General features: G+C 39.7%; 1 protein-coding gene across 1 annotated transcript in view; it reads left to right on the top strand.

Annotated features, from left to right (window-relative positions):
* Positions 1-9,448: 9,448 nt before the first annotated feature.
* LOC130073193 (piggyBac transposable element-derived protein 3-like) overlaps positions 9,449-16,601 on the top strand; it is an 11,880-nt gene continuing 4,727 nt past the window's right edge. The window contains exons 1-3 of the mRNA XM_056238665.1: positions 9,449-9,471; positions 9,647-9,716; positions 13,331-14,099. Of these exons, the coding sequence (XP_056094640.1) occupies positions 9,449-9,471; positions 9,647-9,716; positions 13,331-14,099 (862 nt within the window). The remainder of the gene's footprint in view (positions 9,472-9,646; positions 9,717-13,330; positions 14,100-16,601) is intronic.

Raw genomic sequence — 16,601 nt, 5'->3', positions numbered from 1 at the left:
CCGGTTACCATGCTGTGCACAAAAACGTTTAATGAAAACATCCATGTCTATAGCCTTTGAACGCTCAGACTCAATACTAAGTATTGACAAATTGCTTAATCTACTATCTGACATAGTGGAGCGCAAGTGAGTTTTTACAAGTTTCAGCGTAGAGAAACTGCGCTCACATGAGGCACTACTCACAGGTAGCACAACAGCTATTTTTGCAAGACGGAAAAGCTCAAAGAAGACTTCTTTAAAAGGTATAAGAAACCTGGTGAATTCCATCAAAGTAACAGGAATCATCTGTCCATCAGACTTTTTCCTGCTTAAAATTCGTCTGGTCTGATGTAGCTCGTGTTTTAGGTCCTCCATATCTGCATCATAAGCCTTGGCTGAGAGTGCAATGCTTTCTTCATCCAAAAAGTTGCTGCTTGAGGGGTTAAGTGCTTGTATTCCTTTCATGATCCCACAGTTTAATTTTGAGAAACGCCTCTCTATTTCTCCAATCATACAGTCAATGATTGGGTAGTAAACATGTGATTTAAAAGCTTCCTTACTGTCCATCTCCACATGCTGTCCAACTGTAGATGTTATGACACAACCCTTTAGTGTTCTAGATAGCTGTCGTTTTCTCTTAAGGAGTGGCATGTCTGAGGAAATGCTGCAATTGTCACATGTCTTGATAATCTCATCCCAGAGATTGTTGAAGGAAGTCTCACTACGGTCCTCTTTAAAGGTTTGTTTCAGTGCTCCAATGAGATCAACTGCTTTTGACATCTCTAACTTGGGAGACTGAAGCATGTCTGATAAAAATTTTGTGCTACCAAGAACTTTTTTGAAGACTGACAAAACATCAATCTGACCAAGTAACCCCCTAGCATCTACAGCCCTATCAGGATGGCCTTCCTCTGAAATGTCCTCAAGCACTCTCTTGACAGCTGACAATCGATCCATTAGATTTCGACAAGTTATATACCTGCACGCCCACCTGGTATCACTCAATCTCTGGAGTTCTCTTGGTGCTCCCTCGAACATCTCACTTTGCACTTCTAGCCATTTGTGGTGAACGTATGAACTGGAAAAGAAAACATACAGCCTCTCCAGTAAGGAAAAGAAACGTGCAGCATCCGGAACTGACTTCACACAGTCCACAAGAACAAGGTTTAAACAGTGTGCACTACAATGTACATAGAATGCATATTTGGCCATCTCTCTGATTCTTGCTTGTACTCCTGTGTGCTGACCACTCATGACAGACGCTCCATCGTACCCTTGTCCAACAAGATTTTGTCCTGTATTCCAATCCACATTTTTCTAAACTTTCAATTATCATTTTTGTTAATCCTGCAGCATCGAACTGCTCTGCTTCTTGGAATTCCAAAAAACTTTCATGTACCATGCCATTATAATAGTACCTCAGCACAAAGGCCATCTGTTCTTTTTTTTTCAGGTCCTTTGTCTCATCAGCTATAACAGCAAATTGTTCACTCTTCTTTACCTCTTCAATAATTTCATCACGCACTATTCCTGCTAAACATTCAAGGATTTCATTTTGAATTGTGTTGCTAGTGTATTTTGCATTTTTTGCACATTGTGTCAATTGCTTGTTCACATTTGCATCATGTTTGCTGATTAGATGTAAAATCTCTAAAAAATTCCCTCTGTTTGATGAAGCAGCTGATTCATTGTGGGCTCGCTGGGCAATGTTCTGTGTAGCTGTCAGGAGAAGAACTTCAGCTAAGGTTTTCACATAATTCTGATTTTCAGTAACCTTTTTTTTATGCTCATGATCCATCAGTGCAAACAGTGACGAGTTGTTCTCCCCCATTCTTTTGTTCTAAAGCCAGGCAGTCATTGCACTAACATGGACATCCGACTTTGCATGTAAACTGAACCCACTGTCTTTAAATGTGGCTTTCTTCCAGTTTGAGTATCCATTTAAAGACGTAAACACACCACTGGCAGCATTAGGGAGTGAAAAGTGTCTGCAAGCGAAGCAGTGTGCAGCATCCTTGGACTGTGAATACTCCAGCCATGTGTATGCCTTGTACCACTCACTGTGAAAACTTCTCTTTGCAGCTCCTTGAAAAGTTTTAGGGAATGTCTGCAAGTTTGGCTGGGTGGACCCCTCACTTCTGAATCTGGATATATCTAAGAATGAGATATATTGTTTTTTAATTCCTAACACAATACAATAACTAAAAATTACTGGGCACTCATTACATCAGCATTTGTTTGATTCCACTACAAAAGGTGTCTCTCTCTCTCAAATTCAAATTCAAATTCAAATGAGCTTTATTGGCATGACTTATACAGTATTGCCAAAGCATTGGCCATTACATAGGCAATGAACAAATAATCGATAAATTAATAATGTAAACAAATGCATGAATATATTACATTTATATCATAATGAATCAAAATGAAATATATCAAAATGAAAATAAACACACACACAAAAAAACAACAACAACAACAACACACAGTTTTGAACCAACATTCAGACTTTAGTTTTGTCCACTGGCTGACTCTCGTAGTTTGTGGCAGGCTATTACATACTTTGCTGCTGTTGTGATTGAGCAAGAGTTTTCTCCCAAAATATGAATTAATTTTTCAGAATTTGGCAATGCCATAAAATTTGGTTCTAGCTGTTGAAATCTAGTGAAATAGTCCGATCTAATGCTGTGATAGTGATCGCAGTGTATGAGGAAGTGTTCTTCTGTCTCCACCTCTCTCTGAGAGCACAGAGAACACAGTCTCTGCTCTCTCGGCTGCCATCTCTGCCGGTGCCGGCCTCTCTCTACAGCCAGACTGTGGTCACTCAGCCTGTATCTGGTTAGGGTCTTTCTCACTTTATGCTCTTTCACACAGCTCAGGTATTCTGCTGGTTTATACTCTCTTTTCAGGTTTAAATAGAGTTCCATCTTCTTTTGTAATTTAGTAGCATCTTTCCAATAGTTAATGTAATTTTTTTTGTAATTGTATAATTTGGTTTGGCCAGAGAGTGCTGTGCTGGTCTGGCTGTAGTTTGAGCATCAGCTGTGAGAGTGCGCTCCGGGGCCGGTTCTGCTCCTGACACCGCAGGGCTTCGGCCTGGCATGAGCTCGGGTCACTGCGCTTCAGGTGCTGGAAGAACTTTATAGCTCTTTTTTGGATAGTGATCAATAAGGGGTATTGTCCTAATTCAGCTCTGCACGAGTTGTTTGGTGTCGCTCTGTTTACTTTTAGGATGCTTTTACAAATTTGGGTATGCAGAGTTTCAATTTCCTCTTTTTCCCATTTTGAGAAATCTTGGGTTTTTAGAGGTCCCCATACCTCACTGCCGTACAGAGCAATCGGTTCGATTATTGCTTTTAGGATTTTTAGCCAGGTTTGAATTGGAATTTCATGTCGAATAGTATTTTTAATCATGTAGAAGACCCTCATCGCTTTCGCCTTCAGTTCAGTCACAGCCAGATTAAAGTTCCCTGTCGAACTCAGTTTTAGCCCCAGATATGTGTATTCGTGGGTGTGTTGGAGGACTTGGTTTCCTGCTCTGAAGATGTATTTATTTTCCCTACACCTGGATCTATTTTGAAAAATCATTATTTTAGTTTTTGCGAGGTTAATTTTGAGAGCCCACGTTTGGCTGAATGTCTCTACGACGTCGAGGAGCTGCTGTAGTCCCTCTTTTGTTTTTGACAGAAGGACTAAATCATCTGCAAAGAGGAGACATTTAACTTCTGATTGCGTCAGGGTTGGGCCGGGGGCCGTGGAGTTATTTAAGGCTTTGGCTAGTTCGTTTATATAAATGTTAAATAGAGTGGGGCTCAATGGGCAACCTTGTCTGACTCCTCGTTGTTGGGAGAAAAATTCTGTTCGCTTATTCCCTATTTTTACAGCACATGTATTGTTTTTATACATGGTGCTTATCAAATCAAATGTTTTCCCTCCAATCCCATTTTCCAGTAGTTTTAGGAAGAGTCCTTCGTGCCAGATCGAATCGAAAGCCTTCTCAAAGTCAATAAAGCAAGCGAAGACTTTGGATTTATTTTGGTATACATGTTTATCAATGATCGTGTGAAGAGTGTAAATGTGGTCAGATGTTCTGTGTTTGGGCAGAAATCCAATTTGACTTTTGTCCAGAATTTTGTGGGTTTTGAGAAAGTTCTGCAATCTTATATTAATAATTGAACAGAATATTTTCCCCAGGTTGCTATTGACACATATGCCTCTGTAATTGTTTGGCTCATATTTGTCTCCTTGTTTAAAGATTGGTGTGATTAGGCCTTGGTTCCAGGTGTCGGGGAAATATCCTACTCTCAAAATAATGTTGAATAATTTGGTTATTGCGGTTTTAAATTTGTCATTGGTGTATTTGATCATTTCATTTAATATTCCATCTATGCCACATGCCTTGTTGGGTTTCAAAGCATGTAGTCTCTCTGTAAGCTCATTTACTGTGATTGGGAAATCCAGGGGGTTCTGATTGTCTTTAATTTTTTCTTTCAGGATTTCTAATTTGGTTTTTAATTCATTTCGAGCAGGATTTGTTTCAGTTGTTTTGTACAGATTTTCAAAGTGTGTCCTCCATATGTCCCCGTTTTGAATGGCCAGTTCTTCCTGTTGTGGCCTATAGAGCTTGTTCCAATTGTTCCAGAAGTTACTGGTATTTATTGACTCCTCCATTTCTTGAAATAATTGTTCTGTGTGTTCTTCCTTTTTTACTCTAAGAGTTTGTTTGTACAGTCTAAGGGCTTCGTGATATTGATGGCGGAGTTCTTCATTGTCGGGATCTCTGTGTTTTTGATTTGACAGATTTCGTACTGTTGTTCGGATATTTTTGCACTCACTGTCAAACCACATTTCTTTGTTTTTTTTTGGTTTCCTTTTTGATGATTTATTTTTCAAATTGCACATGGATGCTGATTGGTGGAATATTTTGGTAATGTCACTAAGTGCCAGATTTATGCCTAATTTATTTTGTGAATATGTGTTCATTATAAATTTGTCCAATAATAATTTGATCGTTTGACTTTCTATTGCATTTTGATAGTTTTCTGTGCTGTTATTTGTCCACTTGTAGGGTGGTTGCAGCTTCAGTAAATGAGAGGGCTGTCTGCGTGATTCATTGGTATGAGTTCGTCTTAAATACAGTGTAATTTTACAGTGGTCTGACAGAGGTGTTTGAGGACTGACTGTGAATGCCCTGAGATGCACTGGGTCAATGTCTGTAATGAAGTAGTCTACAGTACTGTTGCCCAAGAAAGAATTAAAGGTGTAACAACCGAAAGAGTCTCCCCGTATACGGCCGTTCACTATATACAGGCCCAGTGATCGACAGAGCTCTAGCAGGCTTTTCCCACTTCTGTTTGTGAATTTGTCATAATTGTTTCTTAGGTGGTATGAGGGCAGAGAGTGGCTGGTGTTTGTGATATATTTGTCTCCCTTAACAAAGTCTGGTTCATTTCCAGTTCTGGCATTTAAATCGCCACACATTAACACATTCCCTTTAGTCTGGAAATGGCAGATCTCCTCCTGCAGGATGGAGAAGGTTTCTTCACTGTAATAAGGGGACTCAGCTGGGGGAAGGTATATAGCACACAAGAATATATGACGATCTGTGGAGACGATGTCTTTTTGGATTTTTAACCAAATATTAAATTTTCCGATTTGTATATCTGTGATTGAGTTTATGAGGTGTGCTCTATACCATATCAGCATTCCCCCTGACTCCCTGCCCTGAGTCACCCCTCTTAGTTTCGTCGATGGTAGGACTATTTCCCTAAACCCAATTGGACAGCCAGTGGACAAATCTCTAACATTCCATGTTTCCTGTAGAATTATAATGTCAGAGTTCTCAATTTCTTTTTTAAAGTCCGAATGTTGGCTCTTGATACCAAAAACAGAGGACCTCAGTCCTTGAATGTTCCAACATGTGACTTTCAGGGAATATGAGCTCATTAAATAATCACATTTGTTATTTCAAAACAAGACAGACATCAGTATATTGAATTGAAAAATCAAGAAGAATATATTAAATGATCCAAGAAAATAAATTAAATGTATAAATCAGGTGAAATAAATATAAAAGATATCATATTCATATTACAAATACATAGTTTTTTTGTTTTTTTTTCAAGTATAATAAATAATATGAGGTTTCTAAAAATCTGGTATAAAATGAGTATAAAATAAAAATAAACACATAGTACACATGCATACACTTCCATACTTTTTTTCTTTTCTTTTTTTTAAGAGTAATAAATAATATGTTTCTAAGAATCTGATTTAAAATAAGTAGAAATAAAACACTCTCACACATACACACACAATCATACATACATTTTCATTTTCTTAACTCACTTTCTTTTTTTCTTTTGTCTTTTTTTTTTGTGAGTCACTAACCCATGAGATGTGAGCACAGCAGAGTCAACACATGCTGGATGTTTGTGAGGTCTCTGGATGGAGATGAGGCCGGCTGGCTGTGGGCTGTGCTGGGGCTGCAGTGGCTCAGGGATCTGCCGGCCGGCTGGCTGTGGGCTGTGCTGGGGCTGCAGTGGCTCAGGGATCTGCCGGCTGCTTCAGCATAGCTCCGTCTGTCCGGGTGTTGCTGCTGCTGCTGCTGATGATGATGATCATGTGGATGAGAAGGCGAGGGGGCTGCAGGCCTGGTCATGCGGTGTGTTCCAGGGGGGAAGACAGAGCCTGTCGTGGGGTTCCTCCGGTTAGGGCTGAAGTGGTGGAGGGGGTGGTGTTTTGGGGGGTGTCCCTGCAGTAGCTCTATGGGGTGTCCATGAGGACGCTGCGGTGCGCTGGAGCTGCGATTGAGTGCGATGTCCTTCAGGGTTTTGGCAAAGATGGGGACTGCCCTTCTGTGGAGGTGGACATGGTCATATAGGCTGCTGAGATCCAGTGTGGGGTGCTGAGCCAGGTGTACATTGGGCTTTAGGGCACAGTCTCTGGATACTCTAGCATTTAGATGCCGGATGGTGTCTGGGTGGAAGTCCGAGCGCAGTAGCAGGGTGGAGAGGATGATTTTGGAGTTGGGGAAGTTGGAGGATGCCTTCTCAGTCACGTTTATGAGAGCTGTAGCTACTCTCTCTCGCTGAGCTCGGAGGTCGTTGGTGCCGGTGTGGATGATGATGTGGCTGGGGGAACCCAGCTGCTCTTCACACAAGAGCTCCAGGGCCTTCTGTGTGTTTGGGCACCAGATTTTTTTGACATTTTTTCTCGGAAACAGTCTCTTTTCATCTATAAACTTGCCATTGGAGTCCATGAGGAGTATAATCTGAGGCTGTGATTGGCTGTAGGAGTCTGCTGGAGGAGGGCTGCTGGGCCGGGTCTCTGTGGGCGCTGGAGAAGGAGTCTCCTCTGAGCTCTGCTGTTCTCCTCTCGGTGTCGGCTGCTTCTCCACAGCTGACAGGTGTATTGTGTGGGACTCTCTGTCCTCTCTCAGCTTTCTCATCTCCTCCCTCATTACAGACAGCTGATTGCTGTACTCCTCTCCCTGTTTTTTAATTTCTTGAGTTTCTTTCTTAAGGATTTCTATTTCTTTCCTGTAATCCTCTTCTTTCTCAGTTGGATCCGTCTCCTTCACTACTCTATGCATCTCCTCTCTCAGCTGCACCAGCTCCAGCTCCATCTCCCTGAACTTCTCCTTCATGTCGCTGATGATGCTGTGTAGAAGGGAGATCTCCTCACTGTCGTCCCGGGACTGCTCAGCTGTGGACTGATGGCTGGAGGTCGAGGGGTCTTCTGCACGCTTCTCTGTATTAGGGCTGATCTTGTTCAGCTGAGCTTTTTCTTTAATTTGCAGGAAATCCTTTTCAAATTGTTTCAGCTTCCCCTGAATCATTATAGTCCCATTTTTATATAGGTTCGCTGTTATCGTGACATCTGAATCTGGATCTTCCCCTTCCTTAATCTGCAGTTTCCATCCATTACTGATGCCCTTTCTGATTACTGTGGGGTAGTGATGTCTGATTGCTGAGTGCCAGGCTTCGGGGTCTTCTGTGTAGAATATGATGTTACTGACCTCTCCATTCCTGTACAAGTCTGAGTACAGGGTTTCTGGGTTGTCCTTCAGGAGCTTTTCTTTATGTTTTTTCTTTAGGATCTCATTGGTAGCTTTGGATGGGTATGTTATAGGGACTGATTCTGTCATTTTTCAAATATTCTGACAGTTGCTGGCAGTTTGTTGTTGTTGTTGTTTTATGAATGTTTATATCTACTGGAGTTAGCCCTTATATTGTAGCTTAATTAAATCACAGTTTTTGGGCAAATCTTCCTCCAAAACAAAGGTGGTTGATTGTAGATATTGTAGATATTTTGTGTACTCACTCGGAGTTCTTCTTTTCCTCTCTCTCGTGGCAGTTGTGGGACCTTTAAGCCTTCTGTCGGCCTTTTGTCTTTTGGTTGTCAGCTAGTTGTTTTCTGCTGATTTTTCTTGATCAATTCAATGTCCTTTTGTAGTGAATATGTTGCAGAAGGTCTTATTTGATAGATTTTTATAAAAACTGATTGTCTGTCTTGTCTTAAAACAACATTTAAAAAGCAAAAAATCAGGAGCTCATTTTCTTGCTGCTGTTGCTGAACAGTCTTTCTCTCTCTCTGTCTGTCTGTCTGTCTCTCACTCTCTCGTTCTCTCACTCTCTCTGTCTGTCTCTCACTCTTCTCTGTCTGTCTCTCACTCTCTCTCGTTCTCTCACTCTCTCTGTCTGTCTCTCACTCTTCTCTGTCTGTCTCTCACTCTTGTAGCGACATCGAGATGTGCCTTAATTAGCTCAAATGATGCATAGGGAATTTTAATAATTAATCATGAATATGATTAATATATTGCATATTACAGTTAAATTATCGAAATTGAAAATAGATCGATTGTATATATGAATGATCAATCATAACGAATTATAATTCCTCATTCATATATCAATGGTCTCATTTCAGATCGATTATATGAGATAACTTAAAGGGAATCAATTGGCTATCAAACAATCGGTTTGTCCAGCAAACGGCTGTAAGATTAACCCATCAATTAATTCAACAACGTTATCCCTTTTTATAAACTCCAAGAAATCTCAATGTTCCGGCCGTGAACATTAATTTTCTCGTGTTTATAAAATTTACGTTACTGATATAGTAACAACTTGTAAAGCTTTGTAGCTATAGGATCGCATTTCATTGACTTGTAAAATATGAGCATTCAAAACAATCAAGAATATAATGGTTTTAATAAAATGAAACTACGGATACAGAATTCTACATTTAAACACGGGATACATGTATGTACAGTAAACAGTAAAACAAATGAGACAGACGAATAACAAACAGGAGTGAGAGAGAGAGATTGCGAGAGCGCAATATTGGGAGTGAGAGAGAGAGAGAGAGAGTGAGAAGATGAGAGATCTTCTGGTTTGGCAAAATTCATCATAGACACAGAACCTTTTTAGACACCAAGAATCAACAGATCTTAAACCTTGAAAGAATGGTAAACGGTTACTTGCACAGGTAACGCTCTCTGGCGTGATGTGAAGAAAGCACGTGTCTGTGTCTCTGTCCTTGCGTCATGCGTTCACGTGGTCTTTCAGAGCGTGCAAAGCGCGTTAGTTTGAATGCAGGCTTAAAGGTCTTTGGTTCTCCTGGTGTTGCTGAGGAAAACTGTGTCTTGCGTGTGTGTCCTTAGGAGCGGGTGCGTGCTTTCTCAGCTCTTCTGGGCGAGCGTGGTCGCTGCAGATTCGAAGAGTCTCCTTCAGGTTGAAGTTGCCGATTACGTTCATTTCACTGAAACTAAACGTAAGAAAAGTCCGAAGACGAAAATAAAGAAAGATTAAAGAAAACGGAGAAAGCTCCCCGAAGGAGCCATGGATCCTCTCACAGGAAAAGCTCTCATGTGGCGTAGAAAACTGCCTCGAACAGATTGTGGCGTTCGAGTTTTGAAGGAGCTAGAGGCACGCCTTTCTTGCGTGTCCTATCCAATCGTTTGGGAGGAGGCGTGTTGTCAAACTTCTGTGTTTGCGAAAACACACGCCCTCCGGGTCATGTGCATGGAAGATAACATTTAGTAAAAATACACTTCTAAACTGGTATTGATAAAAGTATGCCTCATGTTGCACTTTGGGTCAGTGATTCGATCTTATTCGATTCCTCTGATTCCAATCATACCAAGCGCGACATTCCTAGGGCTAGTAAAATGCAGATACATGATTTTTCGTGATTAAACGAATGTCAAACTGATTACATACCATAAAAGCTTAAAGTTACATCAATTTGGTCACATGGGGATTGTAAAACACAACAAGAGAAACACTTCATACGTTTAAAGAGGTAGGCATTTAAAAGTTCATGAATGAGTGTTTCTGCGTGTGTGTGTGTAGCAGAGTTCAGTTAGAGTTTGCCGGGGTGGTGGACTCTCGCTCACTCCCCCTCCGGGGAGTTTCGTGTGTGTGCGTACTCCTCTGAGTTGATGAGTTTAATCATTTGAGTGGTGGTGATCACGTTATTACACTTATGCTCTGTGTGTGAGGTGATTAAAAGAGAGGAGACCCTAAGGGATCGCGTGGTCTTTGGCCGGACTCACGAGATGTCATCTCGAGTCACATGTTCAGAGCTGGCTCGATTAGTAAGCAAAGCACTTCGTTGTTCATTCATCAGAGAAGACGCTGCATGTGCGAATGAGTCAATGATTTAATCAATTCAAAACACTGTCCCCTTTGTTTCACGAATGGAAGAGACTTTAGTAAATTAGAATCTAGTTAATTTACTCCACATACCAGAGCTGGCTCGATTACCTATCTGATTATCACTACACTCTCTCTCTGTCTGTCTCTCACTCTCTCTGTCTGTCTCTCACTCTCTCTCTCTGTCTGTCTCTCTCTGTCTGTCTGTCTCTCACTGTCTCTCTCACTCTCTCTCTCTCTGCTCCTGAAGGGCTACAAACAGATCTGACTGTAATCAACTCTAAACCCCAATCTACTACATAAAACATTAGACAAACATAAGAGTGTGTAAATGATTACATCATTTTCATGTTTAGGTTAACTATCCCTTTAAATATGATCTAACCTAAATGAAAGATTATGACAACACTGTTGCTGACTATGAACGTACCATGAGGACCTACTGGACATGCAGAACCTGTTTCTGTCTTCCTAATGCTGCATTCAATGTCTTTGCTTTGTTCTTCCTCTTCTTCTGCATCATCTTCTTCTTCCAGTACATCCTTCCCTCCCTCCACTGTGCCTTTCTGTCCCTCCACTGCATCATCTCTTGCCTCAGCTCTTAGCTCCTGTTCTCCTGTTTCCACTGAATCTTTCTTAGATTTTTGGAAAAAATAGCTATCTATGTCTCCCTTCCTCTTCATTTGGGTATTCTGTCACACAAAACAGGAAAACACGTTAAGGTATACTATTACATATACTTTATTAAGAAATAAGATTTGTAAATGTGTACATCCTTCATAAATTGTGCACTAGCATTTGGCCACAATGTGTAAATAACCTATCAAAGTGCCTTAAATCTGTCATTCACTTGTCCGAGTAAAAAAGTTACTTTTCTGTGGGGTGAAAATTATTTTTGGTGGTGTACATATACGGTAATTTATTCTAAAGCAATATCCTCATCAGTGTTCTATCAGCTTTTACTTCTGCAAATTTGTATATTTTTTATATTTATCCAATGGCGTTAATTATTTTTATAAAGGCCATTTTTTTAACCTTATTTAATGTGTGCATCATCTTTCATGTAATTTCAATAAATCTTTCAATAAATTATATGATAATAGTAACACACTATAGCAATATACCAATCAAATTAAATAATGTATACTGTGAAATTATAAATGCAATAAATAATGTTATAAGATTAATGTTTTAAATAAACTTTTGAATATACAAATAAGACATTTTGGGGGAAAAACATTATGATAGCCTACTTTTGAACATGAAACTAAACTGCCTGTAGGGCGGCAAGTCACTTAATAACTGAGACATTGATTCAACCGATTCGTTCAAAACGATGAATCATTTTGTAAAACACTGTTGAGTGCAGTTTTTCTTTTGTTTAGAACTATTTTCGTTGGTAAAATAGAACAAAAACAGTTAATAATGTGTCTAAAATGTAAGTAACTTAACCCTTTATCGGGCGAGGAACCATATTTGGTAACTTAATCGCGCATTCAAACTGACTCTCCCCTGCCTGTTTGCATTGTCGTATGAGCGCATAGATTTCTCCAAGCCAATCAGCGAAGATCAGGCTACGTCACTGATAGTCACACCATGGCATCTGACCAATCAGAAGTTGCGCGGAGCATTTCAAACTTCAGTGCCGTTCCGGATATTGCAAAGTGAGGATATGCGCTACTTCCTACTCCCACATCAGCGCTAATAACTTTACAACAAAAAATGGTAAGTTGATGAAACTCACACATTCTATGGTTGAATAGTTGTGCAACATGTTGAGATAGGTGTTGTTTGCATAGATTTCTTGAAAGCAGTGACATTTGTGGCTTGAAAAATGGTGTGACCATATTTGATCATACGCCCTGTTCACGTAAGATTAGCGCAAGTGATAGGAAGACCATATTTAGACATACGCCCTATGCGTATAGAAAAGCCGTACTAGGGTATTTTTTCTACAAATAATGCATTATAACCACAGTCTATGATTGTAACGTAGGACAATAGTATTTACTAGTGCTTTGGATGTTATCACAGGTTTGAATAACATTATAAAGTGATTCAGTGGGAAACGTAACACATTTATAGACATTTTCAAGCCATAGATATTGAAATATGTGTGGTTTTGGTCAGTTTTATGACCTTTATAACAGTTTTTAATACTTATAATGATTTTTTGCACTTCTTATTATATATATACACTTTATGTGTAAGTTTTATGCCCTTGAAACAGTTTTTATCATAGTTAAATGCCATGTTTTGGTGGGTTTTTTTTACTGTGAGACTTATTACTGCTAAAATAAGTGGTACCACCAGTACTTGACCATACCAAAGATCAGTAGTACAGATCTTTTATAAATGTATACATTTATTTATAACATTTATTTATAAAATATGCACAAATGTGCATTTATAAAACATTCTTAGGAGCACAAACCATAAATGAAAACCCTATTCATTAATTTGGTTTCAAATTATGTTAATGTATTAAAATAAACATTTTTAATTATTTGAGTAATATTTCAAAGGATTTATATTTTTAGCACTTAAGTGTTATGACAGACCAGTCCAATGTTACTCTCTTATTTTTCTTATTATTTATATTTCAGTAGATCTGCACTTCACTGTTACTCAACAAATAACTCAAACTGGGCTTGATATTGACTCAAAAATGTTCTCTCTGTTTTTTGCAGCTATCTACGCGAATCTTTTATGGCAAGAGGGAGACAGTTGTGCCAGCCAACCCCAGCATCAGTGATGATGAGGGCTCTGAGGAGGAAGATGATGATGTGTTAGATCCTGACTTCCTCCCATCCACCCACAACCTAGACACTCCAGGCCCCTCTGCCAAGAGGAAGTGTGTGCAGCCTGCAGTTGAGGTTCTTGATGATGATGATGACGACGATGACGATGATGAAGAACCAGCACCACAAGCAAAGAGGCCAACTAAAAAGGGGAAGCCAGCAGCCAGGCTAACCACCTGGAGGAAGGATGACCTGGACAACGCCACCCTGCCTGAGTACCAGCACTGTCCCCCAGACTTCATTGAGACTCCATTTCAGTACTTCAGCAGGTACTTCAGCCCCCAAGTCATCAAGCACATAACGTACCAGACCAATTTGTATGCAAACCAGAAGAACATCAACACCTCCTTCACCACCACTGAAGACGAGATGATGAACTTTGTGGCTATCCTGATGTACATGGGGATTGCTGAGCTGCCTGCCGTTGAAGACTACTGGGCAATGGAGACCAGGGTCCCTCAAGTCGCAACCCTCATGTCATCGAAGAGGTTCAGGCTGATGAAGAGGCTTGTCCACTTCAACGACAACACCCAGATCACTGGCACCATCGATCGATTCTTCAAGGTGCGGCCACTGTTCAGTCATCTGAATGATGCCTTCAGGAGTGAGCCACAGACCCCCAAGCAGTCTGTGGATGAGGTCATGATTGCCTACAAAGGCAAGACAGCTGGCAACCTGAGGCAGTACATTAACCCTCTGGGGACCAGAAACGCGCCCGCGCGTTTTGCCGTTTTTTTTTCACATAGCAGAAAAATAGACTTAAAATACTCTGTTGATTTTGATCGTACATATAAGTGTTATACATCAATCGATCCTGTTAATTGTCTATTATTTTTCTGTATACTCACAATAAAAACAAAGTTTTGTGCTTTTTGTCAAATAAAGAAAAATAAACATGATGCGAGTTTTGCCTTCTCTCTGTCAGTGCAGTCCATTCTGAAACACGTCCGAAAAATTAACTCTAACTCTGCAAATACTTGTCATACAGGCACGAGAGGTTTTTCTTTATGAAGCTTGAATTCTCTTCTTTTTAATGATGTAATTTATATAAAAAACAAATATTCTCAGTTTATGTAATCTGTATGAAAAGAGAGTGCTGTCAGATTTTTTTCCCCCAGCTCATTACACTTCATTACGCGTTAATCTGACACGCCCACGGAGGACGCGCGCTATTCAAACGCAAATGTCGAGGCAAGCCATGACAATGCCCACATCAGCCGTTCCACCGCGGCGGTAAAATGTGGGGTGTATTTGCTGCCTTTTACCGCCAAGAGGCGCTACAATCATAGACTCTGAAAAGTGTTTGTTTATTCTCTCTAATGCGTAATCTGCTGCCGCACCGCACTGATTCAGAGCGTTTGAAAGCTGGTAGCAGATGAATTCAACAAGTGAAACGTAGTTAAAATAATTCATAATCACAATACTGAAATTAGGCTACTGAAATGAAATTGAATAAATAATGAAAAAGTAAAACATTGCAATAAAAACAGTCACAGACGTATAGACGATAGCTCAGTGGTTAACGCAACAACACGAGCTTCGAGGAGCTTCAATCGACTCGGATCGAATCTCAATGTAGCATACATGTTGTTAACCGATGTTGCCCTACAGCGTTTATGTTTAACCTTCTTGATGCTTAAATAGCTAACTGTTTATAACTGTTTACTTATTTAAAGTCAAGAGTTTTGTTTAATTATTATTACAACATAAATTTGCTACATTCCTGGAACCGCAGCCGCTGCACAAAGGACAAAAACTGATGAAGGAAGATTGTCAGCCGATTGCATCAGAAAATGAAAATGAAGAAGCACGTCTTTAGTCTGCTAAATTATTGTGTAATGTAAAAGAACACTAAAATTACTTAAGTTTGAAACCAAGTTCGAACATTTCAAGGTTTAAATAAAGTGTCGGGACAGTTTTTTTTATTTAAAACAGGGTTGCATCGGGTTTAGAGTTTATTTCTTTTGCGATGCAAAATAAGAAACACTAGGCTAATCTTATTCTTGCGACATTTTAAATTTGTATTGCCAAAGAAATGACAGCTATATTAAACAATTAAAACAGTAGGCCTACAAAACGAAAATTGTCCAAAGCAACATAATTAAATTAAAACATGCGTTTTTCTTTGCCTCTCTCGCGCTGAATCTCTTTTTAACAAGTTTATTTAGTCTCCCTCGCTCTCCATATGAAAGAGGAACATTAACACCTATGCCTATTGTCCTGCGCGCTCGATACAGCACTGAACTGTCCCTCCAACCCCCCACCGGCTATTGGAGTCTGAGGCTGATTTAACACAAAGAGAAGTCACAATTCACACTTAAATCGCTATTCTAGACAGTGTTGATAATGAAGGAATTAAATGATTTAAGTTACATGTAGCCTAGTGATATTTCTGTCATAAAAGCTTATTACTAAATATTTAATTATTTCAGTAATTGATGAAATAAAACTGGTTTGGGCCAGCTTTTTCCAAGCAAAACTAAATATAATCTGAAAAAACGCATGTTAATTTGTTTTCATGAACAAAATGTTCAACTCAATATTAAAGTCTACAGGGATCTTTGGATCCTTTCAACCAGGCATGCAATTTGTGAATTAAGTTTTTTTATTTTTATTTTTTATTCAAATAAATATCGAACCACGGTGCTTCGTGGTAATGCTGCTAAATTAAATAACATGTATTGAATAATTATGAACTTAAATGAAACAATATCGCAACATTTCGACAAATGCATTATTTGATCTGTTTTTACATTTTAATTCAGGGCGATTTAGCCTGCTACATTTAATTAGAGCGAGATTTTCACCCTTGTCTTGTCATTTTCTCATTGGGAAGCGCTTACAGGCTACATGTTTGAGTACATCCTCTGTACCTCTCGTTTTCATATGGATTACATAATCAGATAACATTTATTAGCCAGAATATTTAGACATTTAAAGGCTTTAGACAGAGCCGATTTCTTATAGTGACTGAGCTGAAGTGGCTTTCGGTTCATTTTTGTGACGCGCAGTTCCCGGAGACAGAGACGACAGATAAACTGTTTTTGTCGTTAGCAAAAGTTCGAATAAAACCCGACTTTAGAAAAATGCATAGGGCCACTCGGCGTGGTCTGCCAAAACACTTAACCCCTTAGCTGTCACCCCCCCTTTTGAGAATGGG

Source organism: Rhinichthys klamathensis, unplaced genomic scaffold, assembly GCF_029890125.1.
Source record: "Rhinichthys klamathensis goyatoka isolate OS25496 unplaced genomic scaffold, OSU_Roscu_1.1 h1tg000530l_1, whole genome shotgun sequence".
NCBI lineage: Eukaryota > Metazoa > Chordata > Actinopteri > Cypriniformes > Leuciscidae > Rhinichthys > Rhinichthys klamathensis.
Note: the sequence above shows the minus strand (reverse complement) of the source record. Positions and strands in the feature narration are given on the sequence as shown.